The 24,007-nt window shown below is 33.1% G+C and overlaps 1 protein-coding gene across 5 annotated transcripts in view; it reads right to left on the reverse strand.

The window, feature by feature from the left end:
• Positions 1-24,007, reverse strand: part of Faf1 (Fas associated factor 1) — a 384,137-nt gene that overhangs the window by 313,711 nt on the left and 46,419 nt on the right. For 4 of the 5 annotated variants that reach the window (XM_078026234.1, XM_078026231.1, XM_078026233.1 and 1 more), the window contains exon 2: positions 4,885-4,953. Coding sequence is in view for 4 of the 5 variants with exons in the window: in XM_078026231.1 (XP_077882357.1) it covers positions 4,885-4,953 (69 nt within the window). In the remaining variant the exon portion in view is untranslated. Of the gene's footprint in view, positions 1-2,406; positions 2,430-4,884; positions 4,954-24,007 lie in introns of those variants that run through there. The other variant, XM_078026232.1, reaches the window with a different exon arrangement.

A 24,007-nucleotide genomic window follows, 5' to 3' on the forward strand; every position in this document is an offset into this window, starting at 1 on the left:
ACAAACAGAGATGTTGTGTCCGCCCCGAAAACTAAAAAATTAATATTGAGAGTCATTCATATTCTCATTCTCTCTCTCTCTCTCTCTCAAAAAAAAAAACAAAAAAAAAAACCTCTGAACATGCATTTAATAAAGGTTTTATAAATGGTGGGGGGCTGGGGTTGTGGCTCAGTGGTAGAACCTCAGTGTGAGGCACTGGGTTCGATTCTCAGCACCACATATAAATAAATAATAAAGGTCCACTGACAACTAAAAAATTTTTTTAAAAAAGAGGACAGAGATGTTTAATTCACGTAATAAGATAATTATAAAACTAGATTACATTTAAAAGAAGAGTGGTACAAAATCCAATGTGAAAATAAAGAGATAGTCAAGTTGCAGTCAAGAGAAAATTTATAGACTTCAGTTTCAATTTGATAACGTGACCCAATATGAGTTTAATACATATTGGGTATTACATATTACATATTTAATACATATTAGGTATAAACATGAGAATTTCATGTTTATAACAACGGGGTTTCCTCTGAAAACTATAAAATGATTCTTTCATATCCACTAAATAATACTTTAAATAGCAGTAATCTTTTATTATCCTGGAGGTTTCTCCTGAGAAGCAGAACTAAGGGAAACTTTCAAATAGGTTAGGTTATATAATAAGCTTTCCTTATGGTAGAATGATATAAGCAAAAATAAAAAGGAAAAGAAATTTTAATGTGATGCTTGGAAAAAATTGCAAAAGAATATTTGTGAAAAATACTTTCTCAAAAATGCCACAATCTAAACTTTTGTTAGTAAGATACTGAAATCAACCCTACCCTATCCTATTTTTCAGTTCTGTGGCTGGGTTAACCCACATCACCTTTCCCTCAAACTTGTTTTCGAGATAAAGAAAAGTGAAATCAGTAAGAGTCAAAAGTCTTAACAGTAAATAGTTTCAAATATCCAAATGATGGAGAAGGAACAGACCTAAAACTAAGCTTGCTAATAACAAAATCAATCAAACAAGCGTTTATTAAGCAACTACCAAAGACAAAATTAGTAAGAAATACAATGCCTTTCATCTGTAATCTTAAGACTCAATTTGAAAACAAAACAAATATGCTTAAGAGGACAGACATGGTGGCCCACACCTGTAATCCCAATGGCTCAGGAGGCTTAGACAGGAGGATCTGGATTCAAAGCCAGCCTCAGCAATGACAAGGCACTTAGAAACTCAGTGAGACTCTGTCTCTAAATAAAATACAAAATAGGGCTCAATGGTCAAGTGCCCCTGAGTTCAATCCCTGGTATCAAAAAAAAAAAAAAAATACTTAGTATAAAGCAACATCATGTGACTATAGCAAAACCCCTTTCACCTAACAATGTGAAATTAGTTGTGAGTGGTAGGTGGAATAAAATAGTTCACACTGGATAGAAAAAAATTTATAATGTTTTAAATAATCTTCAACTGTTATTTTAAAGCTACGAAAATTCCTTATGGACTGCATGACCTGGGTTCAACAATCTCTTAACAGCTACTTGAGCATGGCTATCTTAGTTAACTTTGCTGGGCCTCAGTTTCTTATCTGTAAAAATAAGCTAATACTTATCACCTCCCCATCTTTTAGAACTGCTGTGAAAATTAAAGGAAATAATCAGCTGACATGATGTTTAGCAAAAGTAGGCCTCAAGTAAAGGAGAAACAGTAGAAGGTAGGATGTCTGCCAGGTTAAAACCTGAGAAACTGAATAATTCTGTAATAATGGGATATGGTTCCTTAGCAAAGGAAGAAAAATTGATATGATAAAATATTCTTTCACAGCAACTTCTCTTTGTCATAGCCAGCATCTGTGCAAATATAAGCCAGTGTCTGAAGGCCATTGATGAAGGGCAGTGTTCAATGCTTGGCTGCTTTCTGATGAGGACAGAGACTTATTATTTCACTGGTTAGGCTATTCATTCATAAAACTGCAGGTGTTCTTAACACTGTATAAAACAGGAAAGCGGTGCACATTTGAGGACTTCGATAGCCACATCCTGAACAGGGTAGTGGAAGAAAGTGTTCTATGGAATTTTAGGATAATCATTAAGATATGTTTAATGAAAAGTAAAAATTGGTAGAATGAAAATGTCTCAAGGCACATCAATGAATTTTGATGTGGAAGGTTATATGCATGATACTTTTCCTTGGTTTTAGCTCTCAGGTGTATATGAATTTACTATAAGATTCTATAAGTATAAAATTATCTATGATGACTAGAAATTCAGTAACAATTCAAAATGCACATGCTAATTTGTTTCATTTTTATCTTAGATTGGGACAAGTACTTAAAGATAAATCACTCTAATGTTTTTAACCCCAAGTGCTATTTGATAATATTTTCCAAAATCAAGTAACTCAAAAATAACTGGAGAAAACCTTACCATTCAATTATTCAACAATGTCTGGGAAAATTCTCCTTTTCAAGACTCTAGATAGACTGGGTTGAGAAAATATTCACAGTCAATATGAAATGAAAACAGGACAAATAAGAAAATTTATAAAGCAAGACAATTAAAAAGTACAGCAAAGCTTTACTGTTAATAAAAGTGGATATATGCAGAGGAAAGTCAACTAGGAGGTGCATTTTGAAAGAAAGCCAAAGTTAAAAGTTCTGAAAGATAGTCTGAGGTTTTTACTTGGCCCACTATGATGTAAAATCAAAACCTTCAAAACACAGATCAACAGGAAAGAGATAAGAAAGAACTACTCCCCCAAATGACAATTCCCACATCAAAGAGTTATCCCAGCCTACAATTGTCTTTTTCTATATCATTTATCTATCCCATTATTATCATGCAAGAATGACTTGATGGGCTTTTTAACCTCCCAAATAATTTTCATCAGTCTCCTCAAAAACACTTGCAAAATATATAAACTAAATAAAGTAATGCACATGCTAATGTTAAAGGAGTCTGAAGACAGAAGCTAGGGGATATCATTCCAAATAAATCGCTGCCCCTTCCATCCATCCCCTACAAAAAAATCATGAGGCTGTCACCTAATATCATGCTCTGTTGGAATATAGTACAGTGGTTAAAAGCACGGATTTGGGACTAGGATATACAAATGATTTAAAATTTTCCCAAGAGCCAAAAAAAATAAGGAAGCAATGATTTGATGTACACATTTGGCAGAAATTTAAATTAGTGAAACCATACTGGAAGTCTATTTGGCTTTAAGTATCCAAGATTCTAAAAATATGCATAAGTTGACCTAGAAATTCAATTATGAATTGAATTTATACAGTTCCTTCTAGGAAAATGAAGATTAAATATACAATATGTACATATAAGAATATTCTCTAAAAAAAATGTTCACAATAACAAACTATTATAAAAATCTTAAAATGTTCGATAGCATAAGAATGGTTGGTAATTATGCTACAATCAAAACATGAAATGCTATGCAAATTTTTTAAATGAGAAACAGTCATATTTAGACAGAAAAATATTCATGAAGTACTGTTAAATAAAAATGTAGATTATAAAATCTCATTTGCATATCAAAAATGTGAAACAAGTATCTGAGTAATGAGATTAAATACAATTTCAGATTAAGTATCTCTTATTTTGAAATGCTTACAACCAGAAATATTTTCAGATTTCAAATCTTTGAAAACTTGACTAAACTTTATACTTGAATATCCCCACATCAAAAATCTGAAGTCTGCCAGACCCAGTGGTGCATGCCTGCAATTCCAAAAGTTCCAGGGCCTAAGGCAGGAGTATCATGAGTTCCAAGTCAGTCTCAGCAATGGTGAGGTGCAAAGAAACTCAGTGAGACCCTGTCTCTAAATAAAATACAAAATAGGGATGGGGATGTGGCTCAGTGGTCGAGTGCTCTGAGTTCAATCCCCAGTACCAAAAAAAAAGAAAAGAAAAGAAAAATCTGAAGTACAAAGTGCTCCAAAATTCAAAACTTTTTATACTGTTTACTCCAAAAGATTTGGGAGGATTTCAGATACAGGGATTTTGGATTAGGAATGCTCAGCCTGTGATATTTTCTTCTCTGTAAATTTTTTGTATCTTCTCACTTCATTACAATGAGCATTATTACTTTCTACAATCTGAAAAAAATTTTTACATTCAGTAAAGAAGTAATAATGGTAGATCCACACTAAGCATATAGGTAATAACTACAAACTTTGTAAGTCCATGTAATATACAAATATATATGTACTTATATATCTGTAAATATACATCTCAAGTTTTGATTTTTTGAAAATTAGTACTTCTTCAAAATTGTAATTTCAACTTTCTTCAGCCCTTCAAAGGCATAAAGGGACATTTGTGTCATCCTAAAGTAACCAGTACTGACTGCTCCAATTCAATTTATTTTTAGTTTGCACTGCAGTTGGTGGTGTGATATACCTTCCCTTTTGAGTTCTGCCTGCCTCCAGAAAAAAAGGCTAAACTAAACCACCTCTATAATAAACTGCCTGGGGTTCATAAGGAAACCACGCAGAAAGCCTCTTCTTTAATAATTTAGAGTGGAGTAATTATTAGTGAGACCCCAAGAAGTAAAGGGAAAACATCAAATAGAGTTACTCAGACATTCAGGCAAGTCTGACTTTTCATTCCTTCCAGAAATCTCCACTAAAACACTACAGGGGAAGATGAAACAAAATATACAATATGATAACAACTTTTAAAAAAATCACAATTATCTAAGAATTCAAACTAATTTAGTAATTTAATACTGAACTAAAAATGACTACATAGTAAAACTATGATAATTAGATTCTACTTATTCAGATAAGTTATGGAGTATGGTATGCTGAACCATATACAAAGAATGGTAAAGACACGCAAAAACTCATAAAATTTGAATACAGGTCAGAAAATTTTAAAAGTACTTACCACTAAGTCCCAATTATTTTGTTCAAGCAATGTAATAGCTTCATCAATGTTTTCAATGCCAGTACATGCCTAAAAATCAAGAAAATAAGCATTTTAGATATAATTTTAGAAATGGGGAAGTTAATTAGATTTTAAAAAGCAAATGGCATACATAATATGTAATTGAAGCTCAAGAAAATATATAAAGCCAAGAAACTAAATGGGTAATACTTCTGAACACTCTATGCATACAGTTTGAAAACTGTAGATTGCAAAGTAAAGTTAGATCATACTAAAATAAAAGAAAATTAAGATAATAACATATGCTTAAGTATTGAGATTTGGAGCTCAGCAGAATCTCTAGATCTCTAATTGCTAGGAACAATTTTATGTAAATAACTGAACTCAAGCAAAAACACAATTAATATAAAACTTAACTCAAAACAAGTAACAGACCTAAACTATAACCTAAATCTATAAAACTTCTAAGACCTGTGCTGTCTGATTCAGCAGCCATCAGACACTTGTGACTTCTGAGTCCTTAAAAACTAACTCAACTAAGTTAAGACGTGCTATAAGTATAAAATACACACGGGTAGAATTTAGTATATAAATCCTAAATGTATCAAGTGCAGTAGTGCATGCTAGTAATCTAGCAATTTGTGAAGCTGAGGCAAGAGGATCCTAAGTTCAAGACAGCCTCCGCAACTGAGTTAGGCTCTAACTGTTAACATTAAAATTAATTCGAAGTACAACTTCTCTTTAATTTGTATCACATTTAGACCAAAGTGAAAAAAAAAAATGCTTTGTTTAACAAGTTTAAGTCAGGGGCCAACTGTAGTTACCCTTCACAGTGTTCTTTATTTCTTTGTATAATTTCAAGTTTCTAAGTAGTGCCCTTTCATTTCCTCCAGTAGATTTCTTTTAGCATTTCTAATAAGGTAGATCTAATAATAGTCACAACCTCTCTAACCTTTAGTATCTGGGAATGTCAATTTCTCTTTCAATTTTTACAGACAATGCTTTACTTCATGTTTTGTTGGTTTCTGTTTTGTTTTGTTTTGTTTTGTTTTCTCCAGCAAACTAAATATGTCATCTCCTTGTCTTTTGGACTGTACAGTTTTTGATGAGAAATTGACTATGAAATCTTATTAGTGATCATTTTTATATCCATATGTCAATTCATGAAAAATGGCTTGGTAAATGATATTGTCATTGTGTAAACATTATAGTGTATACAGATCTAGAGATGGTATAGGCCAGACACTTGATGTAAGCAAATGACACGACAATGTACCAGGGAATACTGTTTTGTAGTAAACTTTTCTTTTGACAGTAGAAGGAATACATGCTAGTGATAAAAAGGATCTCATAGTGGATGCATAAACTAGTAATACTGGTCATTTATTATCATTATCAAGTATTATGTCCTGTACACAAATTGTGTCATACTTTTATACGACTGACAACATAGTAGGTTTGTTGACACCAACATCACACAAATGCTGTGGTGTTACTAGGCAACAGGCATTTTTCAGCTCTGTTGTAATTTCATGGTACCACCATTGTATGTGCATTCTCTTGTTTACCAGAGTAAATACGGTACACAACTATATAAAAATCACTACTTGCTGTTACCAAGATACTTTCTGGGAACTGGAAATGTACTTCAGTGGCAAAGATGTGCTTAGTGTGTGTGAGACCCCAGTTTTGATCCCCAGAACTACAAAAAAAAAAAAAAGAAGAAGAAGAGGAAAACATTTCTTTTTGGCTCTTGATAGTTTGATTATAATGTGTCTTGATATAGATATCTTTGTGTTTATCTTTCTTGAAACCTATTGATCTTCACAAAGATGTAGAGTCTTAGCTTTTATCATATTTGGGAAAATTTTAACCATTATTTATTCTTTTGTAAAAAGATTGTTTATGGCACTGAGGATTGAACCCAGAGATGCTTTACCACTGAGCTATCTCCCCAGCCCTTTGTCTTTTTTTATTTTAAGACAGGATCTTGGGATTGGCGATGTGGCTCAAGCAGTAGCGCGTTGTCTGGCATGCGTGCGACCCAGGTTCGATCCTCAGCACCACATACAAAAAAAGATGTTGTGTCTGCCAAAAACTAAAAAAAAATAAAATAAAATATTAAAATTCTCTCTGTCTCTCTCTCTCTTAAAAAAAAAAAAAAAAAAAAAACAGGATCTTATTCAGTTGTTTAGGGCCTCAACATTGCTGAGGCCAGCCTAGAACTTGTAATCCTACTGCCTCAACCTCCCAAGCCTCTGGTATTAGAGGCATGCACCAATGTTGATGGTCAGCCATTATTTATTCTTTAAATATTCTTTCTCCCCCTTTCTCTCTTTCCTCTGCATTATATTCTCATTATATTCCCACTGCATATATATTGTTATGCTTTTCTTGGCTAGTGATGTGCAGTACCATACTACTGTGATCCTGGGCAACAGCAGTGAGACACAGCCCTCAATTACACCATCACAAGGGTAAACAACTGATACTCAAAAATGTACTATGTTAAGGAGCTATGATGTTCAACAAGGTAGTTGTATTAAATGCATTTTCAACTTATAATACTTTCAATTATGAAAGGTTTAATGGTATATTAACACATCATCACTTCAAGAGCATCTGTACATAAATAAATACAAAAGTCAGTATTATTGTACTTTTGTTTAAGTCCTTTTTTCTTTTTATATGATGTAGCAGAAAAATACATAAACAAATATAAATCTGTAATAGTGACCATATAATGTACAAAGATGTAAGTGCTGACAAGAACATGAAGTGGAAATGATGGGTTTTAGAGGAGCAGAGGTTTTGTATACTACCGGATCTAAATTGATGCTAATTCAAAATACATTCATAATTAAAGAGATTCGTAATTTCAAGAGTGACCTATAATAACTTTTTAAATAGACACAAAAATGAAGTGAAGTAAAAAAATATGAGCTATAAACATAAAAGAAAGCAATAATAAAAGAATTGAGGAAGAAAAAATGTTGACACATTTGTCCATGACACATTTTTAGAACAGCAAATGACAGAAATGCTTCCATAAGTAATTGTTGTAAGTATAAATGAATTAAACTCTTCAAATAAAAGGTGAAGATGAATAGAATGAATAAAAAGACATAATCCAACTATATACTGCTTATAAGAGATGCTTCAGATCAAAGAGAGAAATAAGCTGAAAGAAAAAGGATGAAAAATGCTATTCCAAGCAATTAGTTATCTAAAGAGAGCTTAGTGGCTACACTAACATAGATGAAACAGACTCTGGGTCAAAATAATTCAAACAAGAGGAAAAAAAAGCATATTATATACTGGTTAAAAAGGACAATGCATCAAGAAGATGTAAATATGATAAACATATACACATCTAGTAGCAGAGCCCCCAAAATATATGAAGTAAAGAGCTGAAAGAACTAAAAAGAGAAATAGTTCTACAATAATAGGTGGGTCACTTCAACATGACACTCTCATGAACAGAATAACTAGAAAGAAGATCATTAAGAAAATAGGAGACTTGAAAAACACTATAAAAACTACACATTAACAGACATATACAGAACACTCAACTCCAAAAACAATAGGAATAAATATTTTTCATAAGTATACATGGAACATTCTACGGGATAAAGGTTAGTTAGAACACAAATCAAATCTCAAGAAATCTTAAAAGACAAATCAAAAAGACTCAAATTATTGAAATGAGAATAAGAATATGAATAATGACCTTATAGAAATAAAAATATGAAAAAGCATACCATGAACAAGTACATGTCAACAAATTAGAAAACCTAGATAAAATTTAAAACTTCTTAGAAACTAACTACCAAAACTACAGAAGAAAAAGGAAATTTGAAACTATCTACAAATAAAGGGACAACATCAGTAATCAAGGCTTCCAAAAAAGAAAAAACCAGGAATACATGGCCTCATTTGTGGTGGTTCAATATATAATAATGATTATTACATTAATAGAATGAAAAAAGAAAAAAGACCATAATAGCTAAAAGCACACCAAAAAACATATGTGATAAAAAAAAATAAAGGCTTTCATTATAAAAATGTTAAACTACAAAGAAACTTCCTTAGCATTAAAGACATTTATTTTTAAAAAAAACAGAACTAACACTATACTCACATTATGAAAAATTAAATCCTTTGCCTTAAGATCAGGAATAAAATAAGGGTGGGTCCTTTTGCCACTTCCATTGTTTTGTTTTGTTTTGTTTTTGTGGTGCTGGGGATAAAACCCAAGGCCATGTGCATGTGAGGCAAGCACTCAACTGAGCTATATCCCCCCAGCCCCTTTTGCCACTTCTATGCAACAGAATAATGAAACTTCCTGGAAAAGCAAGAAAGGCAAGAAAAAGAACACACTGAAGCTGAAATAGAATAAGCAAAACTATATAAAAATTCTTAGGTACAGAAAATCTTTAAAAATTCTCACACACACACACACACACACACACACACACACACACACACACAAAACCAGTGCCAATAAATTCAGTGAAACTACAGGATAAAAGATAAACACAGAAAACTCAGTTTTATTTCTAAATATATTACCATAAACAATCCAAAAAATATTTTTTATAATTCCTTATGATACAATCCAGAAGAATAAATTTAACCAAAAAGTAAGAGACTTATACATGTAAAAAAGGTAAGAAAACTGGGTCAAATAGTGGTTCCATTCCAAGTTCTCTGAAGAAATCTCCATAAAGTTTTTCAGAGTGGTTGCAACAATATGCAGTCCCTCCAGCAATATATGAGTGTACCCTTTTCTACACATCCTCATCAACGTTTAATGTAACTTGTATTTTTGATAATTGCCATTCTGACTGGAGTGAGATGGAATCCCAGGGTAGTTTTAATTTGCATTTCTCTATATTTTTTCATATATTTTTTCATATATTTGTTGACCATTCATATTTCTTCTGTGAAGTGACTGTTTGGTTCCTTTGCCCTTTTATTGACTGGGTTATTTGGGGGTTTTTTGTGTTTGTTTGTTTTTTGGTCTTTTTTGGGGGGAGGGGGGTAGTTATTCTTATATCCTAGAGATTAATGCTCTATCTGAGGTGTAGGTGGCAAAAATTTTCTCCCATTCTGTATGCTTCCACCTTCACATGCTTGTTTCCTTTGCTGTGAAGAAGCTTTTTAGGTTGATATCATCCTATTAATTTTTTATTTTATTTCTTATACTTTAGGAGTCTTATTGAAGAAGTCAGTTCCTAAGCCACAAGATGAAGAGCTGGGCCTACATTTTCTTCTAGCAGACACAGGATCTTTGGTCTAGTACCTGGGTTCTAGGTCCACTTTGAATTTCAGTTTTGTGCAGAGTAAGAGATATAGGTTAAATTTCATTCTACTACATGATTTCATGGAGACTATCATGCTAAGTAAAATAAGCCAATCCCAGAAAATCAAAGGTAGAATGCTCTCTCTGATATGTGGAGGCTAACACATAATCAGAGTTGGGGAGAAAAGAATAGAAGTTCACTGGATTAGACAAAGGGGAATGAAGGGAAGGGGGATGGGAATAGGAAAGACAGTAGAATAAATGAATCAGACATAACTTTCCTATGTTCATGTATAAATACATGACCAGTGAAACTCCACATCAAGTACAACCACAAGAATGGGATCCTATATAAGTAACCATGTGTGCATAATATGTCAAAATACACTTTACTGCCATGTATATCTAAAAAGAACAAATAAAAATAATCAAAACAATTTTTTTAAAAAAAAAGTGTTTTCTTTCATTTGTTTTGGACTTAGGGCTTAGGGATTTCATTGGTTCTGAACCAAATTTTATTAGTAAGAACTCAGCCTTAACGTTCTAAAGCTCCTTTTTTTTTTTTTTTTTTTTTTTTTTGAGAATAATGATGCCTTTACCCCATGATCCAAGATGAATGGTCACCTGGGAATACTTCTTTACTCCTTCCCTGAATTTTATTCTTCATCTCCAAGCATGAAACCAGTCCTCAGCTAGACAAAAGGGAATGAAGGGAAGAGAAGGGGAAATGGGAATAGGAAAGATAGTAGAATGAATAGGACATAACTTTCCTATGTTCATATATGAATACATGACCAGTCAAACTCTACATCATGTATAACTGCAAGAATGGGATCCTAATTAGAACTAAGTTATACTCCATGAATATATATGTCAAAATACACTCTACTGTTATGTATATCTAAAAGGAAAAAAAATTTAAATCCAACCTAAGTCTACAAAGCAAAGGATCAGACCACAGATTCCTCACAAACAAGCAACCTCTCATTATTTGAGACACATTTACAGAAATACCAAAATCTGATATTAACAATTGATTCCTTTTTAGAATTGTCTTAAAGTTAGATCTTTCTCTCCATTCACTTTCAAGCATACCAAAGAGGGAATTTTGTTTATGATATCACAGGCATATAAATAAGTGTACATAATTATATAGGCCAATAAAAAGCATTTTTAATATAAGCTAGAATCTTTCCTAAACTTGCTTATATTAAGAGATACTGTTCTGTGTCTACCATCAGTTTGTAATTTTTCTATCCTCCTAGCAAATCGTTTCTACAAAACTTCTATAATTACTGTATCCAAAGGAAAAAAATCTAGAATTAGGCACTGTGGTTCACTCCTATAATCCCAAGCTATTTCAAAGGCTCTGACACAAGACTCATAAATTTGAGGTCAATCTAGGCAACAGCAAGACCCTATCCTAAAAAAAAAAAAAAAAAGAAAAAAGAAAAAAATCTAAGAAATCTACTTAACATTTAATCACATTCTACTTTGAGATATGACACAGAAAAGGTTAAAATATGATTAGATTTTTAAGCCTTTAAGGTTTGAAGTCCCCCATATGTTGAACTATTCCAAAATGCTCTAAAAGCTAAGAGTTTTTGAACATCAGACATTCAAAAGTTTTGGATTTTTTAACATTTTATGTTTCAGATTTTTGGATTATGTATGCTTAACCAGTAAGGTCTATGCAAGTATTTAAATATCAAAAAAAATTCAAAGTTATCAATATATTCTTCTACCTTTTTCATATCTTCTTTTTCACTATTGTAGAAAGAAGCACATTTCTCTCAGATTTCTCTCTATCCTAATGCCTGTCTCCAATGAATTCTCACTCTCTTGGAACTCGATTAATTACCACAAGAACAGGTTTTATAAAGCAAGTCCACCCTTCATGTTGCTCGGCATAAAGTGGGCATGCCCACTTGCCCTTTGGCTTTACACCACGAGTTAAAGCAGCATGAGTCCCTCACCACCACCCAATCCTTGATGTCCCAGCCTCTGCAGCCATGAACCAATATTTATAAATTTCCAGTCTTAGGAAATTATAGCAACAGAAAATGGACCAAGATCCCATCCATGGTTTATATCTAGAATCAAAAGACAGAGACATAAATAGGCAAATCAGAGAAAATTAACAAGAGAAAAGTGTTTGCAGACAACATGATCTTATATATAGAAAACCCAAAAATTCTACAAAAAAAAACTAGAATTTTTTAATAAATTCAACAAAGTTCAAAACAAAGAAATCAACAAACAAAATTCAGTAGAACTGCAATATACCAAGGGTTAATTTTCTAAGTAGAAATCAAAAAGGCAATCCATTTAATTTCATTACAAAAAAAATTACTAGAAATAAATCTAAACTAAGACGTAAAAGATCTCTTCAATGAAAATTTTGAAACATTGATTAAAGAAATTGAAGAGGACACAAAAAAATAGACATCCTGTTGTGTTCACAGACTGGAAGAAATAGTATTGTTAAAATGTCCATTATACCCAATGCAATCCACAGATTCAACAAAATCCCTATCAAAACACCAATGACATTCCTCACAGAAGGGGAAAAAAAAAACTCAAATAGCCAACGCCAAAAAGAACAAAGCAAGAAGGAATTACACAAAATGACTTCAAAATACACTACAAAGCTATAATCAAAACAGCATAGTATTAACATAAAACACACAGAACACTAGAATAGAAGAGAGAGCCTCTAAATAAGCCAACATACCAACAATCAAGTGATTTCAACAAAATTACTAAGAACCCAAACTGAAGAAAGAACAGTCTTTTAAAAATTAAAAATAAAAAGTACTCAGAAAATTGTATATCCACACACAGAGAAGAAAGAAACTAGACTACTGTCCTTAACCAGTTACAAAAATCAACTCAAAAGGATTAGAAACTTAAGTGTAAGACTTGAGAATATGAAATTTCTAAAAGAAAACAGAGGAAATATTCTAGGACACTAGAATGGGCAAGGATTTTTTGGAAAAGACCCCAAAGTAGACAAACGGGATTAGATTGCACTAAAAAGTTAGAAGAAAGGATTTTTTTTTTTTGAGAGAAAGAGAGAGAGAAGAGAGAGAATTTTTTAACATTTATTTTTTAGTTTTCAGTGGACACAACATCTTTATTTTATTTTTATGTGGTGCTGAGGATGGAACCCAGAGCCCCATGCATGCCAGGCGAGCACGTTACCACTTGAGCCACATCCCCCAGCCCAAGAAAGGATTTTTAATAATTTCACCATGGAGAAATAATAAATGTTTGAGGAGATAATGTTTAACCTGCTTTGAACAGTAAACATGTATAGAAAAAAAATCACATTTATATCAATTAATTTTTTTAATTTTAAGGAAAGTGAAGAGAAATCAACCAATCCCAGGTTTTAATTTTTAATCAGACACGTCCCAGACGATAATGAAAAAAAGTTTCTACCACATACATCATGTGATAAGTTGTCCTAAATATATAATCTTAAGAGAATCAAGAAAAAAAAAGGAGGAGGAAAGAAAGAATAGTGGAAGATGATGTTTATATTTGGGTAAACAGTTAAAAAAAATCCCAACTATTAAAAATATATATATTCTCATCAATAAGGTGTTCAAAGGTTCTGTTTCCAGGTAAGATGGAGTAGTTTGCAGAACACCAGCTCTCTCACTAAGAACAAACAAAAATTCTGGGAAGAAATACTGCAATAATCTATCAGAAAGTTGTAAACAGCTTTTTCACAGGACACAACAGAGTGGCTTAAGATTTTAAAAAGAGGAAAACCTAAAAGAAGCTGATTTCTGCAAAGGACATTTTCAATTCTGAAAAAGTATCTGAAAAAACAACTTTTGCATACATAGAGATAACAAATATGAACCGAGATACTAGCTGAGATTTGACAATTTGGGGGCTTCAAACATAATGTCAACTTTCTGCAAAGTAACATTTACTAAGGTCTAGGTATCAATAGGTCAAAAAGCTAAAAAGCTCAGTAAAAAGCCTCTGAAAAAAACAGAACATATTTTCTAGCAACCTTACGAAATAAAAATTACACTTCACATACCAGCCAGGATTAAACCTTAGACAACATACCAGGATCTAAGGTGAAGTAAAAAGGTAAGTCACAGACTAGGAGAAAAATATTCATAATACTTGTATCTTAGTAACCTCAAAAGCATCAGCTAAAAAAAAAAAAAAGACACAAAAGAATACATACTCTATTACCACTCATATGAAATCTAAAAACAGGAGACAAAATTCATGTGCAGTGATAGAAATCAAAAAAGTGGTTTCCAAGGAGGCATGAAGATTGAATGGAATAAAGCATGAAGGAAATTTTTTGGAACAATGGAAACATTCTATACCTTTATTAGAGTAAAAATTAGAGGAACAGTTGCGATTATTAAAATTCATCAAATTGTGCATTTCTAATGAATAGGAATTTCACAGAAACTAAAATATTTTTAATTATAGTTCTCTCTTGCTACCCGATAGCCACATTCTAAGCTGCTTTCCTTTGCCATACCCTTCCGCCAGAATGTTCTACGTCACTTTGAGCCCACAGCTATAGGAATGATACATCTATCGACTGAGACCTGAAACCATAGTGATCTTTGATGGACATATGTTCTACAAATGTCACCTTCTGCTGTCTTTTCACATTATTGGTAATTTTGTCAAATAGAATCCTTATTACAGTGATGTCAATCAATATTTTTCCTTTGTGAGTTTGTGTTTTTCCTCTCTTGGCTAAGAGATTCCTGCTCCAAAGTCATATAGATACTTGCTCCCCCTCCCTAAAATTTTTTTAATTAAAAAGCAAAATAAAGGGGCTGGGGATGTGGCTCAAGCGGTAGCGCGCTCGCCTGGCATGCGTGCGGCCTGGGTTCGATCCTCAGCACCACATACAAACAAAGATGTTGTGTCCGCTGAGAACTAAAAAAATATATATTAAAAATTCTCTCTCTCTCTCTCTCTAAAAAAAAAAAAAAGACTTTGCAGCATGTTTTTTTTTTAAAAAAAAAAAAAAGCAAAATAAATAAATGGACTTTACTCATTAAAAAAAAAATAACAGGCAGGAGACTGGGGTTGTGGCTCAGTGGTAAAGCACTTGCCTAGCATGTGTGATGCACTGGGTTCCATTCTCAGCACTACACACAAATAAATAAATAAAATATAGGTCCATCAACAACTTAAAAAAAAAAGGCAGAATGATAGACTATGAAGTGGCAGGGATTTGATTCCCTTGATGATTGATTCTCTTTTATATTCTTTACCAAAATATTTTTACATGCCCAGAGCAGTTGTTTGCCACTGCCCAGAAACTCCCAACAAAAACATTAACATAAATAATACAAAAGTAAAATAAAGAAATTTTCAGATAAACAAAAGCTGAGAATTTCTCACCAACACATCTAAATACAAGAAGATACAGTAAAAGTTTTCTCGCAAAAGGGAAATGATACCAGAGGAAAACAATAATCTACCAAAAACAGTGCAAGAAATGGCAAATAAGTTTTTCTCTGTTTCCTTTAGTCTTTAAGACAACCCTTCAAAGTAAAAATAACAGCAAATAATTATGTTTACAACATAAAAAAAAAAAACTACAAGGCAAGAATTAAACTAAGCCTGGGAGGGAATAAATAAAGATATACTCTTAAATAAAATTCTTAAGATTATACATACTGTAAATGACCACCATTTCAGGAGAGGCTTGTGGGAAGCCGGTGGTGGCAGTTGGGCTCTGAGGGTTTTCCTGAGGAGCTGTGTGGTTCCTTGTGTGTGGTTCTAAAAATAAAGTTCGTTTCTTTTGACAAGTGGCTCCTGAATTGTGCCCAGCCAGACTTCGGCATTTGGTGGCCCGTACGGGGAACGAACCTGCGACCTTGGTGTTATTATAGTATAATATAATTCAAGATAAACTGTGATAAATAAACTGTGTATACTGTAATCTCTAGAACAAGAGAAGAAAAAAGAAGCTTAAGAGGTACAGCAAATGGGATCAGCTGTTCTTAGACTGTACTAAAAATAAATAAAATAAGCTGAAACTATATTTCTAGAAACTCCTTCCAAGAGATTTCCAGTCAAGAATTGCCACTATTTGGGGGCCAGAATTGTAGCTCAGCAATAGAGTGCTCGCCTAGCACATGCAAGGCCCTGGGTTCAATCCTCAGCACCACATAAAAATAAATAACTAATAAATATATTTAAAAAGAAAAGAATGGCCACTATAATATATTGTGCAAAATTTGGAAGGGTGAAAAGGAATAGGCTAGGTACAATGCCAAGTACTACTGCAGCTCACATTCACTGTCACTGATCTGCTGGCTCACTTCACTGACAAGGGAGATGGGCACAGAATCCTCCAAATCCAGGGTAATTTTCCTCATAAATGTAAATGCAAATATTCTTAACAAAATATTGGCAAACCAAATCAATTAAGATATAAATAAAAATCATGATTAATATGGGTTTCTCTCTACAATGCAAAGTTGGTTTAACATTCAGATATCAATGTAACTCACCATATTAACAAACAAAGGACAAAATCTGATCATCTCATTAGAAGACGAAAAAGTATTTGACAATATTTGACACAAAAATTCATGATAGAACTCTTAGCAAACTAAGAAGGCAACTTCCTCAACTTGTTAAAAATCCTATAGCTAACACCATACCTAAATACTGAAAGTCTAAATATTTTCTCCCCTAAGACTAGGAACAAGGCAAGGATGTTTGCTGTCTTCACTTCTCTTCAACACTGTACTAGCAAATTCAACAAAGAAAGAAAAAAGCAGCTTTTCACTCTGAAGATAGCCCACGCTCTCTCTTCCCCTTTGAGTGCATAATCCTTGCTTTCTTACTTAAAACTTTGCTTGTGGAAAAAAAATTTTTACAAAGTCATCAAGACTAGAAAGAAGCTATTTTTTATCACAAATAATTGTATATTTTTTTAAATTCCTCTGCATTCTTTAAAGAAAACCTTCTAGAAATAATGAGTAAATTTACAAGACCACAGCCTATTTAAAATACAAGACAAAAACCAGCTGTGTTCTCAAAAACAAAAAGAAATTACCACATGACTCAGCAATTTCACTTCTGAAAAAAATTAAAAGCAGAGATTTAAACAAATTTTTAGACATCCAAATTTGTAGCAACATTATTTGACAATAGCCAAAAGAGAGAAACAACCCAAATGTCCATGGACAGATAAATGGATAAACAAAATGCAGTATATACATACAAAAAAAATATTATTGAGCCTTAAAAGGTGGGAATCTGACACAGGTAATAACATGGATGTACCTTTAAAATATTATAGAAAGTCAAATAAGGAAAATTCAAAAAGACAAATATTGTATGATCCCAAGATACCCAAAGTAACCAAATCCTAGAGTTGAAAGGGAAAAGAAAAGTCAATGTTTCATCATTATGGAATTTCAGTTTGAGAAGATGAAAAAGTTCTGGAGATGGATGGTGATGGTGGAGTACACAATATGAATATGCTTAATACAACTGAACTGTACACTTAAAGTGGTCAAAATAACAACTCTTTTTTTTAAAGAACTTAACCTTTGCCAGCACAGTTCCCAGGGGGTTCCCAGAGGATCAGGAGGCTAAGATCGGAGGATCACAGGTTCAAAGTCAGCTTCAACAATGGTGAGGCGCTAAGCAATTCAGTGAGACCCTATCTCTAAATAAAATACAAAATAGGTAAAAAATAGGGCTGGGGATGTGGTGCCCCTAAGTTCAATCCCCAGTACCCAAAAAAAGAATTTAAACTTTATTTTTTTTTTAATTTTTTTTTTTTTTTTTTTTTTTTTAGTTGTAGTTGGACACAATACCTTTCTTTTTATTTATTTATTTTTATTTGGTGCTTAGGATGGAACCCAGGGCCTCACCTGTGCTGGGCAAGTGCTCTACCACTGAACTAAAACACCAGCCCTCAAAATGGCAACTATGCATATTTTATCATAATAAAAAAGCCTGCTAATTTTTGAGGATGTAGCTCAGTGATAGAGTGTTTCCTAGCATGTGTAAGGCCCAGAGTGCAATCCCTAGTACGGCAAAGAAAAAAAAAAAAAAAAGGCTTGCTATTTGGTCTTGTGCATATATATTTTAAAAACTGGCACAACAGTGCAGAGCACTTGCCTTGCATGTTTGAGGGATTGGATTCAATCCTCAACACCATATAAAAATAAACAAATAAAAATAAAGATATTGTGTCCATCAACAACAACAAAAAAAAATTTAAATAAACCAATAAAATAAAGGCATGCTGTCCACCTACAACTACAAAAAAAATTTTTTTTAAAGCTGGCAAAACATATAAAAAATTTATATGTATTACATATAAATACATTTAAAACAGATAAAACATTATATGTCCAATATATTAGATATTAAATGTATTTATATATGTAATATAATAATTATATATTTTTAAGACCAGCAAAACTTACATATTATATGTTTTGTATATTATATGTCATGTAATCTGTATATGATTTGTAGATATTTTATATTATACATTTACATATTATATATTATGTTATATAACATATACTATATACATCAGAGTAATGGGTTACTCTGAAGGAGGATTGGGGAATTGACAAGCACAGGAGGCTCCTGGAGTTTGTTTTTTGTTATATTTTGTTTCTTTGACTTTAACAACAGAAATTTATTTTCTGACAACTGTGAGACTAGAAATCAAAATTAAGGTGTCAACATTACTATATACAGTATATAAAACTGATATTAACAATGTATAATATGTTTATATGCATTATATATATTATATAAATAAGTTTTGCCAGTTTTGAAAATATTACATATAACAGATAAGTTTCTGTTTGAATATCTCCTTTTAATTCTTTTGGGTATATACCCAGAAGTAAAATTGCTGATCATTTGGTAATTCCTTTTACATATATATGTTAAATGAGGTCAGAATTCAAAATCCTGGGAGCTTGGTCATAGTGGCACAGGCCTATAGTCCCAGAGACTGAGATAGGAAAATCACTTGAACACAGGATTTCAAGGCCACCTTGCACCTCACAGCAAGACCCCATCTATTGGTACTAGTGGTAGTAGAAGAGGAGGAAGATGAAGAGAAGGAAAAGGAATAAGAGGAACAAGAAGGGAGAAGGAGGAAGACAATTGATCAAAGTACAGTGCTGGGTTATTCTGAATGTGGGTGGGGAGGACTGAAAAGAAGGGGCGGCTCTTGGAGTTTGTTGTTTTGTTGACTTAACAGAAATTTATTCTCACAATTGAGAGACTAGAAGTCAAATTAAGTTGTCAACAATTAGGTTTCTCTGAGGCCCCTTTCCTTGACTTCGTCCTCTCCCTGTATCTATGCATGGTCTTCCCTCAATGCTGTCTCCTAAACTCCTTTTCTTTTTTTTTTTCCCCTACTCTTTTTGTATATATTCTGGGATTTTAATCCTGAGTATTATTTACATGAATGTGCTCATTTTGTGCAAATTCATCAAACTATACTCTTCAGATTTGTGTTCTTTGTTGCCTGAATATAATACCCCCATAAACTTTGGGGATATTATTTGATTAATTACAGATACATTGTGATTTTGTTGAGGTGAGGGTTTACATCACATACTAACAGAAACAAAGTCATTTCAGAAACAAAGTCACCTATCCAGTAAGCAAAACCTACTCAATGTTTACATCCATACCACAGTATAATTTACTGCATGCATCTGTCTTTGGCAAACAGAATACAATTTTTCTGAAATGGTAAAAATAATTGGTTCAATTTTAAAATGAAAGTCAACTTCCACTACTAATAACAAAAAATAGAAGTGAAGAGATCTAATAAATAATGAGTTTATGAGAAAACATAAAGAATCTATAAATAAATGTTTGAACCCTTCCTTTTTAATTCTTTTGGATTTATGCCCAGAAGTGAAATTACTGGATCAGTAATACTATGTTTAATTTATGGAGTACAGTGTAATTTATCATATATTTATTCTGACCTTATAAATTTACTAATTATGTCTAGAAGATTTTCCATTTAAAAAATGCAGAAAATATGTATAGATATCAATTCTATAAATCTATATGGATTTAGTCTCCATGTTAGAGCATTCCTAAAGGATAGTTGCTTTTAGTGTCAGTAATATTAATACTTCATCTTTGTTTTCTTTTGTTTTGGCAGTGCTAGGAATCAAACCCAGAGCCTTGCACATGCTGGGCAAGTGCTCTACCACTAAAAAACATACATCTCCAGTCCACATAAATAGTTGAGAATAAAAGCAATATGTATTTTTTAAAAAGAAAAAAAAAACCTGGTTAAGTGTTCTGACTTTTAAAACTATGAAGGCCAGCCAGCAGCATACACCTGTAATTACAGTGACTTGGTAGACTAAGGTAGGAGAATCACAAGTTCAAGGCCAGCCTCAGTAAAGTAGCAAGACCCTATCTCAAATTTCTAAAAAGTTAAAAAGGTCTGGGGATGTGGCTTAGTGATAGAGTGACCCTGAGTTCAATACCCAATACCACCAAAAAACTCTGAAGGCTAGAAAAATGATTAAGTCATTTTATTTGAATGAAATAAGGAATGCTTAGTATCATTAGGAAAATAAACACTCAATAATAATATTATCGGAAAATAGCCAACAATATCTAATACATTTTTAGAATTAAAACATAATTTATATGAATCATGCAATTTATATGAAGGAAGCAGAAGGAACAGGCTCATAAAAAAGTATTATTTAAGTTCCTACCTTAAACAGTCATGCCTTATTAACAGGGATATGTTCTGAGAAATGTGGTGTTAGGTGATTTCATTGTTATGTGACATCACAGACTGTACTACACAAACCTAGATGGTGGATGCCAATCATTCAATGTGGCCTCTTGATGCATTTGAGACACAGTGAACACAAGATATATAAGGCTGCTGCTGTCAATATAACATAGCATACAGTTTTCAGGTAAACATTTTCTTTTAAGTAGAGGAGTACACTCTAATGATAAAAAGCATAGTACAGCAAATATATAAACCAGGAACACACTCATTTACTACCATTATCAAGTATTATATACAGTACATAACTGTAAATGCTATGCTTTTATACAACTGGCCAAACAGTAGTTTTACAATAGCATCACCACAAACAAGTGAGTAATGCCTTGCACTACAATGTTATGACATCACTGGGAAATAGACATTTTTCAGTTCTATTATCTTGTGGGACCACCACTATATATGCAGTGGGTTGTTGACTAAAACACCATTATGTAACATATGAGTGTGCTATTATACAACTTTTATACACACACACAAAAAAATACTTGAGCGATAATTATGTTTTATGAGTGCATATGAACTAAGACATTTATTGGTTTGATAAAATTGTATTATTTCTCCAAAAAGAAATAAAATTGTAAATTCATAATTTATCTTTTAAAAAATTAATCTTTATTTGTTATTGTTTGTTTGTATGTGGTGCTGAGGATCAAATACAGGGCTTTACCCCTCCTAGGCAAATGCTCTACCACTGAGCCATAACCCCTGCCCCCACAGTTTATCTTTTGATAACACAAACTAGACAACAGATTCATTATAAGAGCTTACATTCTCCTTTCTATCCACAAGAGGGAACAAACATTTAACATATCTTGGGAATTTCATTACACACTTGTTTTCACACATGTTTTTTAGGAGACAATAACTAGAAATAATAATAATGAAACTACCAAAAAGTATTTACTAAGTATTACTAAGTACCTACCCTGTTGTACCCCAATATCAAAAGAGAGAGACAGAGAGAGAGAAAGTCAGCACCTTGCAGAAATCATCTAAACAGGCCACACACTTTAGAGGGCGAACTGGCTCTGGAACAATTTACATAACAAAATTCTCTGTATTTCCCAGTGTATTCTCATGGTGCTTTAAAAGGGAGTCATCTTGAGAAGATGTCACCTGAGCTGAATGCTCTAGGAGTCAAAGACCCCTGCATTTTCCTTTTTCTGGGTCTTTATGATGATACTGCTGAACTGGCTTAGCAGGTGGCTGCCAAGAGACTCAGTTTGGCCACAGGGGAGAGCCTCTAAGTCCATTGAGAATTCTATGGGACAAAAAACTGGACTGCAATGCCTAAGGGAACTGAGGTCACTTCCCCATTAAAACTATCAGTTCAAAAAGGCTGCTGCAGGAGTCTGGAGAAAGAAGCAATGACACAGGAGAAAAAAACTCAGGATATCAAGTCATGGGTGGTGAATTATGCAGGAACCATCCCCTCCCCCTCCCCCTTCTCCTCCCCCTCCCCTTCCCCCTCCTCCTCCTCCTCCTCCACAGATAGTTGCAACTCTATAACCTCTCCCCACACCTGGAATTCACATCAAAAGATACCAGAGTCTGACATATTGTATAATCAGCATCTGACCCCCAGTCCAAATAAATCCAGAAGAAATCTGTCCCTGGGGAGATTGTTTGGATGTGCAGGATAGCTGAGAGGTATTCCAAAAGGCTCAAGGGATAAACCTATCCCACTGTTCACCCTGGGAGCAAAACAAACACATGAAGTAGTTGGTGAATAAACCCTACCCTGAGCTCTCTCCAAGAAGTGCACAGCCCAAAAAGACAGGGAAAGAAACTCAGTTCAACACAGGTAGCAATCATGTACTCTAGCCCACATATCAACCACTTAAGGAAAGAGTAGGTTTTTATTTTTTTAATACTTTTTTTTATTGCTGTTTGCTTGTATACAAATTTTTATCTCTCTTTTTCTTCTCCATTTGATATTTAATCTTTTTCTTTTCTTCATTCCCATAGCAAAAGCAGAGAGAAACAACAGTATGGACACCACACCTACAAGGGACCTCAGCATAGGTCACTACTATATACTATCAGACCACAGAAGGAGTAACCACAGAGCATGCACTGCATATATTCTGCTGTTCATACCACAACTGCCTAAACTATAAAAGGGACCCCAACCTTGTGAGACCTATAGAGAAAGAGGATTGCTCAAGCTCTGACAGTTTGTGTGTATCAAAAACCTCTAATTACAGTCAAACACAACACAGGAACACTACACTATGAAGTCCAATTGGAATTAAGCTTAACACTAGACAACATACCCAATGTCCCAGGGAACATCATCAAGGGAAGGATGCTTACTTAGAAAGCCTTCATAAAAGTGGAAGAGAGATCTATCCTCAACGCATGCACAAATTCCAACACAGTCTGCCAGAAAAGAAATTAGGAAAACAATTCCATGCACGACAGCACCAAAAAAAAAAAAAAAAAATATATATATATATATATATATATATATATATACAATACATTGGAATAAATCCAACCAAGGAAATGAAAGACGCCTAATGAAAACTACAGAACATTAAAGAAAGAAACTGAAGATCTCCCATGTTCACTAGTAGGCAGAATTAATATTGTTAAAATGACTACACTGCCAAAAGCAATATACAGATTCAATGCAATCCCCATCAAACCATATTTGACATTCTTTACAGAACTAGTAAAAACTGTCCCAAAATTCATTTGGAAGAATAAAATACCCAGAATAGCCAAAGCAATTCTAAGCCAAAAAAAGCAACACTAAACTCCAAATTATACTAAAGAGCTATAGTTTTAAAAAAAAAAAAAAAAAAAAAAGTAGTACTGGCATAAGAACAAATACATAGACCAAGAGTACAGAAGACATAGTGACAAACTTCACACATCTATCATCACCTGATCCTTGATAAAAGTACCAAAAATATACACTCTCCAGTGCAGACAGCCTTTTTTAACAAATGATGCTAGGAAAACTGCTTATCCAT

Source organism: Ictidomys tridecemlineatus, chromosome 11 (assembly GCF_052094955.1).
Source record: "Ictidomys tridecemlineatus isolate mIctTri1 chromosome 11, mIctTri1.hap1, whole genome shotgun sequence".
Taxonomy (NCBI): Eukaryota; Metazoa; Chordata; class Mammalia; order Rodentia; family Sciuridae; genus Ictidomys; species Ictidomys tridecemlineatus.